This window comes from Gopherus flavomarginatus, chromosome 2 (genome assembly GCF_025201925.1).
Source record: "Gopherus flavomarginatus isolate rGopFla2 chromosome 2, rGopFla2.mat.asm, whole genome shotgun sequence".
Lineage (NCBI taxonomy): Eukaryota > Metazoa > Chordata > Testudines > Testudinidae > Gopherus > Gopherus flavomarginatus.
Window position 1 is genome coordinate 13,062,913 of NC_066618.1, and position 15,645 is coordinate 13,078,557.

The 15,645-nt window shown below is 45.1% G+C and overlaps 1 protein-coding gene across 2 annotated transcripts in view; it reads left to right on the forward strand.

The window, feature by feature from the left end:
* Positions 1-15,645, forward strand: part of DLEC1 (DLEC1 cilia and flagella associated protein) — a 77,196-nt gene that overhangs the window by 56,104 nt on the left and 5,447 nt on the right. For both annotated transcript variants that reach the window (XM_050942412.1, XM_050942413.1), the window contains 7 exons: positions 574-791; positions 3,429-3,578; positions 4,605-4,727; positions 5,442-5,536; positions 5,639-5,723; positions 7,568-7,762; positions 8,801-8,962. In XM_050942412.1, coding sequence (XP_050798369.1) covers positions 574-791; positions 3,429-3,578; positions 4,605-4,727; positions 5,442-5,536; positions 5,639-5,723; positions 7,568-7,762; positions 8,801-8,962 — 1,028 coding nt within the window. The remainder of the gene's footprint in view (positions 1-573; positions 792-3,428; positions 3,579-4,604; positions 4,728-5,441; positions 5,537-5,638; positions 5,724-7,567; positions 7,763-8,800; positions 8,963-15,645) is intronic.

The window sequence follows — 15,645 nt, forward strand, 5'->3', positions numbered from 1 at the left end:
CAGGGCTCCAGCCGGGAGAGCCGGGCTGTGGGGCAGCCGCACTCCCGCCAGTGCTTTGGTCAGGGGAGCGGGGCCATGGAAGACCCTGGAGCAGACTGCAGCCGGGGTAAGTAAAAAAAAAAATTTAAAAGGCCCTTAAGGCGCAGGGCCCGATTCCGGGGAATCGGCTGAATCGGCCTAAAGCCGGCCCTGACATCAGGCACCAGCCACTGTCAGAAGACAGAAAACTGAGCTAGTCCCTGCATGGACATTCTTATGCATTTACTTAACAAATAAAACATTCATCATAGCTAATGCTGATAAAGATGTAGGCTGGGATCCTTGGACCTGGCTAGGCTGTGTCTAGTGCAAGACCAGTGACAGGCAAAGATGGGTTTAAGTCACATTTATGCTTTTCTGATCCTTGAGGAATCACCTGACTAGTCCTGAGAGTAAAAAACTTCCACTCAGGTGCAACTTGGCATCAATGTATCCAGGTGCCATTATCTACCTAGTCCACTTTTTCTCAAGGGTCAAAAAAGCTACATATCGTTGGCCTGACTAAGATTAATAGATTTTTCCTTTTTCATTCAGACATCCACATGGACTGGAAAACTTACAATCAAGAAAAAGATAATGAGAAGCTGGTGGACCTCTTGCTGTTTTATGGCCCTCATTTTCCTATTAAGGACGTAGATGAGAATGAGATTGAGTCAAATGCTAGCACCTCAGAGACTGAAATCCTGTTAAACTGTGATAAAATCTCTAGCAGCCCAGACACCATTTCTCCAGGTTCCCTCATGACAGATGATGTAAGATCATGGCAGTCTCTTTCTTTAAACCACGTTATCAGAAAAGCTAACAGAATGTTGGGAATAAATAAGAAAGGGATAGATAATAAGACAGAAAATATCATATCGCCTCTATATAAATCCATGCTACGTCCATATTTTGAATGCTGCATGCAGATGTGGTTACCCGATTTCAAAAAAGATATACTGGAATTGGAAAAGGTACAGAAAAGGGCAACACAAATGGTTAGAAGTATAGAACAGCTTCCATATGAAGAGAGATTAATAAGACTGGAACTTTTCATCTTGAAAAAGAGATGATTCAAGGGGATATAATAGAGGTCTATAAAATCATGACAGGTGTGGACAAAGTAAATAAGGAAGTGTTATTTTTCTCCTTCTCATAACAGAAGAATTAGGGGTCACCAAATGAAATTAATAGGCAGCAGGTTTAAAATAAAAGGAAGTATTTCTTCACACAATGCACAGTCAACCTGTGGAACTCCTTGCCAGAGGATGTTTTGAAGGCCACTGGGGAAGTTCCAGAAGATTGGAAGGGAGCTAATGTGTCAATTTTTAAAAAGGGTAAATGGGATGATCTGGGTCATCACAGGTTTCAGCCTGACATTGATCCCAGGAATATAAAGAGCAGCTGATACGGAATTCAATTAATAAAAAATAAAGGAGAGTAATGTAATTAATGCTAATCAATGTGGGTTTATGGAGACTAGAGCCTGTCAAACTAACAATTTTGTTTTTGAGATTACAAATTTGGTTGATAAAGGTACTAGTGTTGGCATAATATACTTAGACTTCTGAAAGGCATTTGACTTGGTACCGCACAACATTTTGATTAAAATAGTAAGATATAAAATGAACATGGCACATATTAAATGGATTAAAAGCTGGCTACCTGATAAGTCTCAAAATGGAACTGTAACCAGGAAATTGTCACTGTGAGGATTTGTTTCCAGTGGAGTCCCACAGGGATCAGTTCTTTGCCCTACACTAATATTTTTATCAATGACTTAGAAGAAAACAAAATAATCACTTACTTATAAAGTTGCAGATGACACAAAAATTGTAGGAATAGTAAATATTGAAGAGGACAGGTCACTGATTCATAGCAATCTAGATATGTTGGCAAACTAGGTGCATGAGAACTGTGCATTTTAATATGGCTAACTGTAAATGTATACATCTAGGAACAAAGACTATAGGTCAGAGTTCTGAACCAGAGGTACACAGAAGCCTTCCAGGGGTACAGCAACTCATCTAGGTATTTGCCTAGTATTACAAGCTACATAAAAAGCACTAGCGAAGTCAGTACAAACTAAAATTTCACACAGTGATTTGTTTATACTGTTCTATATACTGTACACTAAAATGTAAGTACAGTATTTTATATTCCAATTGATTTATTTTATAAAATTCGGTAAAAATGAGAAAGTAAGCGATTTCACAGTAATAGTGAGCTGTGCCACTTTTGTATTTTTGTCTGATTTTGTAAGCAAGTGAGGTAAAACTTGGGGGTACGCAAGAGAAATCAGACTCCTGAAACATGTATAGTAGTCTGGAAAGGTTAGCCACTGCTGTAGGTCATACTTAGAGGATGGAGGACTCTCTCCTGGGAAGCAGTGACTCTGAAAAAGATTTGGGCATCATGGTGGATAATCAGCTGAACATGAGCTCCCAGTGTGACACTGAGGCCAAAAGATGAATGCAAACCTGGGATGCGTAAACGGGAATCTTGCGTAGTAGTAGAGAAATTATTTTACCTCTGTATTTGGCACTAAGGCAACTGCGACTGGAATACTGTGTCCAGTTCTGGTGCCATCAAGAAGGATGTTGATGAATTGGAGAAGATTCAGAGAAGAATGACAAGAATGGTTAAAAGATTAGAAACCATGCCTTCCAGTGATTGAGCTTAATTAAGAGGTTAAGGGGTGACTTGATTACGCTCTATAAGTACCTATATGTGGAGCAAATATTAAATAAGTGGCTCTTCAATCTAGCAGAGAAAAATATAACATGAGCCAATGGCTGAAAGATGAAGCTAGACAAAGTCTTACTGGAAATTAATAAATTTTTAATGGTAAGAGTAATTAACCATTGTTAATTTATCAAGGGTCATGGTGGATCCTGCATCACTGACAATTTTTAAATCAAGATGAGGTGTTTTTCTAAATGATCTGCGCTAGGAATTATTTTGGAGAAGTTCTATGGCCTGTGTTATACAGGAGGTCAGACTAGATCATACTGGCCATTTCTGGTCTTAAAATCTATGAATTGGTGTCAAACCAACACTATTTTTTGTCATGTTAGGAGGTAAAGTTGTTTTGAAAACATTAATCTAGGCAGCCTTAGGGCTGGAATGCGGCTTTGCATGGTGGGCAAGACACTCCTAAGGCTCAGTCTTGCTGTCATCTGAACAGCACTGGGGTACCCCGACCTTCCATTGATTTCAGTGGGAGATCAGTCATTCAGCGCCCCCAGGAGTCACAGTGTTTAATGGGAGAAACCAGGGTTTATGCTGGAAAGTGAGACAAAATGGTATTAGCTATTTTTGTTCTCTTCTTTTGTTCTGAGAATGATGATTCTGGCCTCCCATAGTCCGGTGCTGAATGTGTAACATTTCTTATCCTTTCATACCTGCAGGAGTCAGATGTAGACAAGGAAGAGGAAGGAAGGAGTGATTCTGAAGTCTGGAGACCAGTAAATAATCAAAAGAAAATAATCTCTGTACTTATACAAGCTCATGAAGGGGTTCCTTCCGACTATCCCTACTGTATAACTCCTACACAAATGGTAAGCAGTGGCTCTTATGTGTCCTTATAGTTTGCAAATAGCCAACTGTATAGGACTGGGGAGATGGGATAGCAAGGGAAGGTTTTTCATTGGTGCAGAGCAAGAGCAGTAGGAAAACAAAATCTTAAAGATTGGAGAGAGACTTCTGCAGGCCATAGGAAGTCAACAGGATAACAATGGTCTCCAAAAAGGCTTCCCAAGGTCCAAGAAGTTCAAGAACCAAGCTCTGAAAGCAGGTCCTTCACCCTGTGAAGAACAGGCAAGCATAACTAGCTGAGCTTGAATGCAGACCTTTCAACCTCTGGCTGTCTTCACATGTGACTCATCCTGTACAAATATACTGTATAACTCATAGTGCGTCAAAAATTAATTGATGCAAAATCAATTAGGGACCACAGTATCTAGAATAAAATACGTTCAGAAATTTGACAGGAAAAAAACATGAGAAACAATGCATTGGAAACAAAGTTATGAGAGTGTGTGTCGATACGTCAAAAATTTGCACATTAATAAACTTTAAAAAAACAAACAAAAAAACCCGCCACATCTTAAATCTTGGAATAATCTAGCAGTGTCTCAATTTTCAATTCCCAAATGTAAGGAACTTCTTTGCCAAAGAGTTCAAGTACAAGGTTAGACGTAATAAAAGAAAATTTTAAAGGGGTCATTTGTAAATTCTTGGAACTCAAGTTTAATTAGAAACTTAACTAAGTTCTCAAAAAATTAATTCAGTTTCTTAAAATCAATTTAGTTATTTTGGTGCAAGTGTACGCACAGACACCTTTATTTCAGAATCAAAGTGGCTAAAATTGTGTCACATAGATTTGCATGGAAATAGTTACATTGGTTTTAATTAATATTTTGTCATTTTTGTGCAAGTCTGGGCATAGAGCAGTGCAAAGAGATTTTTATCCATGCTTTAACTGCAAAGCTCAATACAACCTTAGATGTAGATCTGTTAAGATGCTTCCATAATGCAAAACTGCTCATTTGCTTTAGCTAAATGTCTGTATATTTTGATTCCAGGTTGTTCCTGCAGGTGGTAGTGCCTCCATTCATATTTCCTTCACTCCACTCACGTTACCCAACCTCATTAACAAAATTGAATGCGAGGGGTATGCATTGGGTTTCATGAGTCTAGACAGCAAGGTAAATGTACTATCACCGCTAAGTATTTAGCTAAGTAGTATTGTCAGTTCCGTTTGCTTTTTTCTGCTCTGAATGCTACTCAGTAACAGTGAAGCTATTTTATTATTTATTCCTTACAACATGGGAGGCAGGTGGTGAATTGTGATTTCTGCTACTGATTAGCTAATAACTGCGCACACAGCTCATTTATATGAAAACACTTGTTTTTAATAAGGGAATAGGGAATTAGGAGTTAGACTCCTGAGTTGGATTCCCAGCTCACTCCATAAACTTGGTCAAGTCACCTATCTTCTGTCAGACTCTTCCCTGGTCCCTGGGAAATACAACTTACCAGCTGCTGCATAGCTTAAATAATATTTGTAAAGCACTTTGAGATCCTCAGCTGTGAAGCACAAAGTGTTATTAACTATAATAAATATTTAGCAATGAAATTTTATAAAATTTTAGAAAATAATAGTTGCCTCCATATTAATGAGCAGCTTTCACCTAATCTAATAAGAAATTTTGTTTGCATTCAAAATGCAAATATAGCTCAGATTCTGCTATTCGTACAAGTTTTATAGAGGTAGCATAATTTACTACAAATAATAGGCCAAACACTGCCAGAGATCATCTATGGCTGGACGGCTTTAGGAAACACCTTCTCAGATTGAGTTAGTGCTTCATCCTCGACACATTAGTTTGATCCTCATGTATTCTTCCTTTTCCTGTCAGCTTGCACAAGGGATACCTGGCAAGGTGACTCGTTCATATGGCTATGGAGTTGCAGCTTTGAGAATGGACTTGCAAGCTTTTGTAAAACCTGCTCTGTAAGTACAACAGTTCTGACAGTTCACAAATTCCAGTCAACGACTAAATGAAACCAGAGGCTAAGAAAAGAGTTCTAACAGCCTATGATTCCTTACATTCAGGTTAACTGTAGAAATGGATCATGATGGAGGAATGGTGTTTCATTCCATGGCAAGTGATCTCATACCAAATCAACCCCATTCTGGAGTGAGTATCTTACATATTACTGTATTAAGGTTTATTTAATATACTGCTCAGCTGTTACGATAATTCATGGCAACACTCACATTGCTGTAAAATAATGTTTTTACTGACCATGTCCTGGTGATGCAGTGTTAAATGTTTACTCACAATGCAATTTTTTTTTTTTTTGGTAAAGTACAAACGAGGCCAGAGAAGACTAGAGTATAATTACCTATAAGCCAAGAAAGGAGATGTTATTTTAGGAAGATGGCTATTCTGTGTTGGGTTATTTTACTATAGAGATCTTTTAAGTATCAAAACAATTATTCATTTTCATGTTAAAAAAGATTCTGGTAGCAGGATGAAAGTGATTTAGTTCCCAACATGGTCTGTGAATTTTGGTGATTCACAAAGTCCTATCATATTATATTATACCTATTGTACTTAGATTTCCAGAAAGCCTTTGACAAAGTTCCTCACCAAAGGCTGTTATGTAAATTAAGCTGTCATGGGATAAAAGGGAAGGTCCTTTCATGGACTGAGAACTGGTTAAGAGACAGGGAACAAAGGGTAGGAATTAATGGCAAATTCTCAGAATGGAGAGGGGTAGCTGGTGGTGTTCCCCAAGGGTCAGTCCTAGGACCAATCCTATTCAATTTATTCATAAATGATCTGGAGAAAGGGGTAAAAAGTGAGGTGACAAAGTTTGCAGATGATACTAAACTGCTCAAGATAGTTAAGACTAAAGCAGACTGTGAAGAACTTCAAAAAGATCTCACAAAACTAAGTGATTGGGCAACAAAATGGCACATGAAAAAAAAACCCAACTATACATACAATATGATGGGGGCTAATTTAGCTACAATGAGTCAGGAAAAAGATCTTGGCGTCATTGTGGATAGTTCTCTGAAGATGTCCACGCAGTGTGTAGAGGCGGTCAAAAAAGCAAACAGGATGTTAGGAATCATTAAAAAGGGGATAGAGAATAAGACTGAGAATATATCATTGCGCTTATATTAATCCATGGTACGCCCACATCTCGAATACTGTGTACAGATGTGGTCTCCTCACCTCAAAAGAGATATATTGGCACTAGAAAAGATTCAGAAAAGGGCAACTAAAATAATTAGGGGGTTGGAGAGGGTCCCATATGAGGAAAGATTAAAGAGGCTAGGTCTCTTCAGCTTGGAAAAGAGGAGACTAAGGGGGGATATGATAGAGGTTTATAAAATGAGTGGTGTGGAGAAAGTGGATAAGGAAAAGTTATTTACTTATTCCCATAATACAAGAACTAGGGGTCATCAAATGAAATTAATAGGCAGCAGGTTTAAAACAAATAAAAGGAAGTTCTTCACGCAGCACACAGTCAAGTTGGGGACCACCTTTCCTGAGGAGCTTGTGAAGGCTAGTACTATAACAGCATTTAAAAGAGAACTGGATAAATTCATGGTGGTTAAGTCCATAAATGGCTATTAGCCAGGATGGGTAAGGAATGGTGTCCCTAGCCTCTGTTTGTCAGAGGATGGAGATGGATGGCAGGAGAGTGATCACTTGATCATTGCCTGTTAGGTTCACTCCCTCTGGGGCATCTGGCATTGGCCACTGTCGGTAGACAGATACTGGGCTAGATGAACCTTTGGTCTGACCCGGTACGGCCGTTCTTATGTTATCAAATTTTATTTTTAAACCTTTATTATATTTTTATGTATTAATCAAGAGATTCTGAAGCATACACAATGAAAAAAGAAAGTGGTTTGGGGCAGGATCCTCCAAATCTCAGATGCTATGGAATAGCTCGAGAGACTAGAAAGCCTTCAAGCCTCTGGAGGGGATTCAGATTGAAAGTAGTTTAATACATTCTGCTTCAGGTTTTGACAGAATCAGTCATTACTCACAACCTGAAACTCACCAATTCCACAGAGGCTCCTCTGTACTTCAGGATTCTTCTATCTGTGCCCTTCACTGTGTCCAGTATCGACCCCAACAGGAGCCTGAAAACATCCCACAGCGACAGGGAGGAGCAAGGGAAGCAACTTCTACTTCATCCACAGCAAAACATGCTAGTAGGTTCAAAAAGGCCCCTCGGGTCCGGACAGCTTAGGGCTTGTCAACCCAGTGCATTAGTCAGCACTAGAGGGCTGCAAATTCTAGTGCACACTAATTGGCCCATATGGACCCTGCTAGCGTGCACTGGACATTCCTTAGTGTGTGTTAATGTAGTACTATTTCAGCAGGGACTAGTGTCTACTCTGGTACCACTAGAATTTACACTTCTCTATTGCAGATTAATGCACCATGTAGACAAGCCCTTAGGAATTAGTATACTAACATGGCCTAGGTGAACTGCAAAGCTTTGGGGAGAAAGGAAAAACACAATTGTACAATGGTGCTTGTTACACTGTTCTTATTGGCAATGCCCCATTGAAGTCACTTTGCAGGAAGTACTAAATCAGTATCAGAATATCAGAATGATAAATGTATTTACAAAATATTTGGCTTTCTACTCTTCCTTTCAAGCCCTGAGCTTCCTGTGTGCAATTCCTATACAAAGTAACAGAGGAAGGCAGAAGAATCCTATTTTGTTTTAGGTGTATTTGCTGGTGGCAGGAAACAGTCACTCAGAAAAGAATGAAATAACTCAGATGCACTTTAAAAATGTATTTATCATTTTTAAATCTACACTGCAACAGGGGCAGACAGGGCTTGATTCTGACCACATACTTCTATGCATAAGCATAACCATTAACTCCACGGAAGGCAATGGAATTACTTTTGTAAAATTGGCATTAGGGAGAGGAGAATCTGGAGAATTCAGGATCTTAAACTTGTGGGTTTTTCTCTTCATATTTTAAAGCGTTGCAGTTCACCTTTCACTCTGTTTTAGTGCACTTGCCTTTAGGAAATAGTTCTGGATTTTGAAAAAAATTTCAAGATTTTTTTTTACCTTTGCCTTGTTGTACAGGATCCCATGGGATTTTGGACACTGGCATAGTTCTGTTGGGTTATGATGGGAATGTGTGCTCTGGGGCGGAGCTGTTGGGCAGCTTTTACTGTGGATTCCCTACAGTTACTTCACGCATTTTCATCTGAATTCCCCCCAGGTGAAAGTGTCCTTTCACACAACTCTGGAGTTACTTACATATCAGAATCTGCCAGCTGACCAGCTGCTCTCGGGAATCAAAGTGCTCCAGTTTGAGAATGGAGACAGGAAAGTGGAATTCAGTAAAAATCTGGTTATTGAATACAGTAACAGAACAACCCAGGTAACAAGCACTGGAAAACAAAAGTAACTCTAAAAACGTACGTTCATGATGCATCTTTAGTACAGAATGATGTTCAATTATTTTTCATAATTTACCCACCACTGAAATACAGCTGCTTCTAGGGTAAAGTATGCCAACTAACCACTAATGAACAGCAGCACTGCACAAAAGTAATAGCTTTAACTGAAACTGCAGGGGACCCTCAGGATAACAGACTGTTAATCTCAGTATGGCGGCTCAATTCAGAGTCCCATAAGTTCTTTGATTGTACAGCAGGAAGGCCTAGATTTCACATTTCAACCAAAAGACAGCACCATCCAATGAGACTTTGTCCCTTGACACCACGCTGAGGCATTCGCTCAGTACTGACTGAATGAGAATGCTAGCGACTGAGGGTTTGGCTACACTTGCAGCTGTACAGCGCTGAGAGTTAAACCTGTCTTCGTACAGCTGAGTAGGAAAAGCGCTGCAGTTTGGCCACACTGCCAGCTGCCAGCGCACGGCACACTGTTGTGGCCACATTTGCAGCATCTGCAGCGGCATTGGGAGCGGTGCATTATAGGCAGCTATCCCAGCATTCAAGTGGCTGCAACGTGCTTTTCAAAAGGGTGGGGTGAGGTGGAGTGTGACAGGGAGCGTGGGGGAGTGTGTGTGTACTTTTGGAGCCGACACTGTGTCAACTCCCTGCCTTGCAAGTTCCGACCCCTTCTCCCACCCCCTCTCACTCACTGAAAGCAAATAGCCCTCTGTTTTTTTCCTCACAGATCAGATGAGCAGCTGCTCCGAAATGTCCTCCTCCCCCGCCTGCCGTGCTGCTTCTCTCCTCAAGCCCCTTCCTTCCCCCTCTCTTCAAGCAAACACTAGCTGTGGGCGTTCCAAAGGGAGCTCCCTGCCTCTGCTCCAGCGAACAGGAGCAGTGTTTGTTTTTTTGATAAGCAGGTCCTGGAGCCCAAAGTTCACAACAAAACAAACAGAGGCATCACAACAAAACAGACAGTAATCTTTACTTAAAAGAATTATGGGAAGGTTCCAGAGGTCAGTTACAGCGTAGTAAGATTATGCCCTGTTTACACTGGCACCCCAGGGCTGCAGGAGCAGCACTATACTCTTTATTCCTCTCGTTGAGGTGGAGTACAAGCAGCACTGTAGCCAGGGAGATACGGCGCTGTATGTGCCTTGCCAGTGTGGATGAGGTGTGAGTTACAGCGCTGTAAAGCCACGACCAGCGCTGTAACTCTCAAGTGTAGCCAAGGCCTCAGTTACCAGAATCACCTCCTGCAACAGTATTTCTTGGAGGTCTCTCACAGCTGCTTAGCTAAACAGGATGGAATATGATCACAGCGCACACAGTTTAAAACTGACCTCTTCTAGACTGAAGGCTATACAAAATATAGACCTTACGCAGTTTCAGTACTGTGCAGAATTTTTTCATTCAAGGTATGTCTAGGGTTTTCCTCACTGTGGTATTTAAGATATGGACAACATAAGGATAATTCTAGGCAACCTGTGTAAAAAACAAATTTGCAACAATGTGCCAGATACAGCTCTAAAGAAGGAAGGGAAACTAGAGTGAAATGTAATGTCTGTATCTTCATACAACAGTCAGAAGTTAACCAGAATGTACAATGAATATTACCTTACTGAGGACATACAATGGCCATTCTGAAAACACAACGCAGCACACTTTACTGTCATAATAGGTCATAGGCTTAAATGAAGTCTGAACTGTAGAGTGTAATCTGTAATATAGCTCTTCTCATGGCTAAGCCAGCATCTGAGAAACTAAGGTCTGGTTTACACTATGTCATTCAGGGGTATGAAAAATCTACATCACTGAGCAACGTAGTTATAGCAACCTAATCCCCCTTGTAGACAGCATTATGTCAACGGAAGAGCTTCTCCCGCCGATATAGCTACCATCTCCTGAGAGGTGGATTAATTCTGCTAACGGGAGAGCTCTCTACTGGCAGCTGAAAGTGTTTTCATTTTTAAAGCAGTACAGTAGCACCGCTGTGCCAATGCACTGTTTTAAGTGTAGGCTTGCCCAAAATAATGCTCATTTCTTCTTCAAGTGCTTGCTCATATCGATTCCAATTAGGTGTGCGCGTGCTGCGTGCACATTCGTTGGAAGACTTTTTACCCTAGCAACACTCGGTGGATCGGCTGGACGCCCCCTGGAGTGGCGCCACTATGGCACCGGGTATATACCCCTGCCGACCCAGCTACCCCTCAGTTCCTTCTTACCGCCCGTGTCGGTCGCTGGAACAGTGGAGCACGGCTTAGCTGACCTCCACTTCCCTAGCTACTTGTAGTTCTTCATTCATTATTGTGTAGATAGTTGTAAACTTTTTATATAGTTATACTTAGTTTATCTGTTTATAGCATAGTTAGTGTAATATAGTTCAGAGGGGTTCGGGGATTAGCCCCTTCCCTGCACCCGGTGCCGGGGCCCATGCCCGGTTCACCGGGTTTCAAACCGTGCTTGGCCTGTCGCAAGCCGATGCCGACAGGAGATCCACACGACTCCTGTCGAAGTGCCTTGGGGAATCGCACCTGACAGCTAAGTGTCACATTTGCAAGGCTTTCAAGCCACGAACAAAAAAGGAGCGGGACTTCAGACTTAAACAGCTCCTCATGGAGGCGGCTCTCACTCCTCCGCCTTTGGCACCGAGCGCTGGCCAATCGGCGGGCAGAAGCGCCTCCTCAGCACCGGATCGTGCTGGTACTGCCAAGGCCTCTCGGCACCGGCTGTCGCCAGCACCGAAGTTGGCTCCACACTGCTCCCTCTCCCCGAGGTCGAGAAAGACTAAGACTCCTGCTGCTTCTGTGCCACCTGCACCGCAGCCAGAGAGCTCGTCTAAGTTGGATTGCCCAGCGCCGACACCCGCCGTGGCACTGACAACGTCGGCACCGTTGATTCCGGTCCCACAAGGGCCGTAGAGTCCGGCGCCTGTTAGCTCCCCAGCGCGAGCCACGGTAGAGCTTACTATCCCATCCACGCCAGAAATGTTCTCAACGGCGAGGGATCTGATTGCCATGACAGAGTCGACGCTGCCTCTACCCCCAGCACCGCCGGGGCGGGTAATACAGTCTTATCAAGGCCGGCTTGCCTATAGACCACCTTCTGTCGGCACAGCGGACCAGCACCGATCACGGTCCCGCAGACGTTCTAGGTCCCGACGGCACTCCCGACGCCGCTCGCAGTCCCGGCACCGTTCTCCTCCTCGGTACCGGTCGCACTCGCAGCACTGGTCGGCATCCTGTTCGCTAGGCCGCTACTCTTGGCACCGTTCCAGCTCCCGGCACCGTTCCAGGCGCTGTGACTCCTGTAGCTGCTCCCCACGTCGAGCCTCGAGATCTCGGTTGACTTCCCGGCACTGCTCCGGTCGCAGGTCCCGATTTCGTTCCCGGTACTGGTATGCCTCCCGGTACCGGTCTCCGGTGCTGAGTAGAGCAAGGTCCACTAGAAACAGGAACTCTGCCCAGGGCTTCTCCGCTCCTCCATGGCCATCCAGACACACTTCAGTGTCGTCCCACACGGACAGCTCTTATGCTCAGGACCGCGATTCGGATGTGCCCACCGGAGTCTTTCAAGAGGCCCAGACCCAGGACCAAGGCCCACATCAGTGGTCCCTCTGGACACCTTGGGCGTACCACCAGGCCCAAGGTGTTCCAGTAGTTCCATCTCGCTCTGCCCCATCAGAGCACCGAGTGCCAGAGGCAACAGCTAGCCATCCCCCTCTGGCTGGTACGGAGGAAGCACCAGTCCACCCTCCGGTCTCCCCGGTCCCACTGGAGCAGGAGGTTGCCCAAGAGCAAGAGGCCACACAGGACCCACTCGTCCCCGGCATCTCCTCTTCCTCTTCTCCAGATGAAGCGGTGGCAGAAACATCCTCCTCGGGCCCTCCTCCAATCGATCTGAGAGCCCATCAGGACCTCCTCAGGAGGGTAGCACTCAATATGAACCTCCAGGTGGAGGAGGTCCCAGAGGTAGAGGACCCGGTAGTGAGCATTCTGTCGGCGGATACCCCCACCAGAGTGGCCCTACCATTTATTCGGACCATCCAAGCCAATGCCGACACTATATGGCATTCTCCAGCCTCTATTCCTCCTGCGGCCAGGGGAGTTGAGCGTAAATACATGGTACCCTCTAGGGGGTATGAGTATTTGTATGTCCATCCTCCTCCCTGCTCACTAGTCGTTCAGTCCGTTTATGAGAGGGAGCACCATGGCCAACAGGCGCCAGCCCCGAAGTCGAAAGAAGCTAGGCGAATGGACCTGCTCGGCCGCAAAGTGTACTTGGCAGGTGCCCTACAGCTCCGGGTGACAAATCAACAAGCTCTGCTCAGCCACTATAATTACAACACCTGGGCGGAGGTGCGGAGGTTTACGGAGCTACTCCCTCAAGACTCCCACCAAGGGTTCGCTGCCTTCTTGGAGGAAGGGAAAAAGGTGGCCAGAACTTCCCTCCAGGCCTTGCTAGATGCAGCCGACTCAGCAGCCAGGACTCTGGCCTCGGGTGTTGCCATGAGACGCATCTCATGGCTGCAGGTTTCCAGCCTCCCACCGGAGCTGCAGTATACCATCCAGGACTTGCCATTTGATGGTAAAGGTCTTTTCTCTGAAAAGACTGACCCTAGACTGCAAAGCCTGAAGGACAGTAGGGTCATAATACATTCTCTAGGCATGCATACGTCAGTGACCTAACGCAGGCCTTTCCGTCCCCAGCCTCACCGCCTGTACTTTGTGCCTAGACAGAGACAAGACTTTAGCAGACGGCGCAGACGAGGTGGGCGTAGACGCCAGTCAGGACCCCAAGGGGGCCAAAACCAAGGTCCCTCAAAACCACCAGTGGGACCAAAATCCAACTTTTGAAGGTGTGCCCAAGGACGGCGCATCAGTTACAGGCCAGGATCCTTTTCCTCCCTTCTCCAACTGTCTCTCCTACTTCCTCCTGGCGTGGTCCCAGTTAACCTCAGATCTCTGGGTCCTACGCATGGTGGAATATGGATACCACCTCCAATTTGTTTCAGCCCTGCCCTCCCACCCTTCAATCCCGTCCCTCTTCAGGGACCCCTCTCACGAGCAATTCCTCTTGCAAGAGGTGCGGACGCTCCTCGCCATGGGAGCGATAGAGGAGGTACCAAAGGACAAAAAGGGCAAGGGGTTTTACTCCCGTTATTTCTTAATCCCCAAGTCGAAGGGAGGTCTCAGACCTATCCTAGACCTGCGAGGACTCAACTAGTTTATGATAAAGTTGAAGTTCCGCATGGTATCCCTGGGGACCATTATCCCGTCCTTGGATCCTGGAGACTGGTATGCTGCCTTCGATATGAAGGACGCGTACTTTCACATCGCCATTTTTCCGCCGCACAGGAGGTACCTTCACTTCGTTGCCGACTGTCAGCACTTCCAGTTTACGGTCCTGCCCTTTGGCCTCTCTGTGGCCCCAAGGGTATTTACAAAGTGTATGGCCATAGTCGCTGCATATCTCCGCCGACGTCAGATACACGTTTTTCCGTATTTGGACGATTGGCTCATCCGAGGAGCCTCCGAGACACAAGTCACCCAGCATGTGGGCATCGTCAAGGACCTATTCACACGTCTAGGCCTGATGATCAATATGGAGACATCTGTTCTGGTTCCCATGCAAAGGTTAGACTTCATAGGAGCTACCCTGGACTCCAATCTAGCCAAGGCCTACTTACCACAGCCGCGGTTTCAGGCAATGGCAACAATCATCCGAGGTCTACAGAATTTCCCGACGACCTCGGCTCGCATTTCTCGGTCTCCTAGGTCACATGGCTGCCTGCCCGTTCGTGACCAAATATGCCAGACTCCGCCTCCATACTCTCCAAACTTAGCTCAACTCGGTATACCTCCCTGGCAGGGACCCAATAGACACGATAGTCATCATTCCCCCGGGGCACTCTAGGCTCCCTAGATTGGTGATTGACTCCTTCCCTGGTGTGTGCAGGGCTGCCGTTCCATCCGCCCCAACCCTCAATGTCCCTGATGACAGACGCGTCATCTCTCGGCTGGGGTGCTCACCTCAGACGCCTTCATACTCAAGGCCTCTGGTCATCTCAGGAACTGGCGCTACACATAAATGTCCAAGAGCTGAAAGCAGTCCGCCTGGCATGCCAGGCGTTCCAGCAACATTTACAAGGCCGTTGTGTCTCAGTGTTTACAGACAACACAATGACCATGTATTACATAAACAAACAGGGAGGGACTTGATCTTCCCCCTTTGTCAGGAGACCATCCGACTCTGGGACTTTTGAATAGCCCACTCGATAGACCTGGTAGCGTCCTTTCTCCCAGAGGTTCGGAACACTCCTGCGGATCAACTGAGCAGGTCCTTCGTGTGCCACGAGTGGTCGGTACACCCGGATGCTATTCATTCGGTTTTCCAGAAGTAGTGATTTCCCCACATAGACCTGTTCGCTTCCCGTGTGAACAGGAAATGCCAGATGTTCTGCTCCTTCCAGGGTCTTTCACTGGAATCAATCTTGGATGCATTCGTAATGCCGTGGAAGAACCGGCTGCTCTATGCCTTCCCACCGTTCCCGCTGGTTCACAAGGTCCTGCTAAAACTCCGCAGGGACAGAGCGCACCTAATCATGATCGCTCCAGCGTGGCCCAGGCAACACTGGTACACCACGCTGCTCGACCTTTCGATA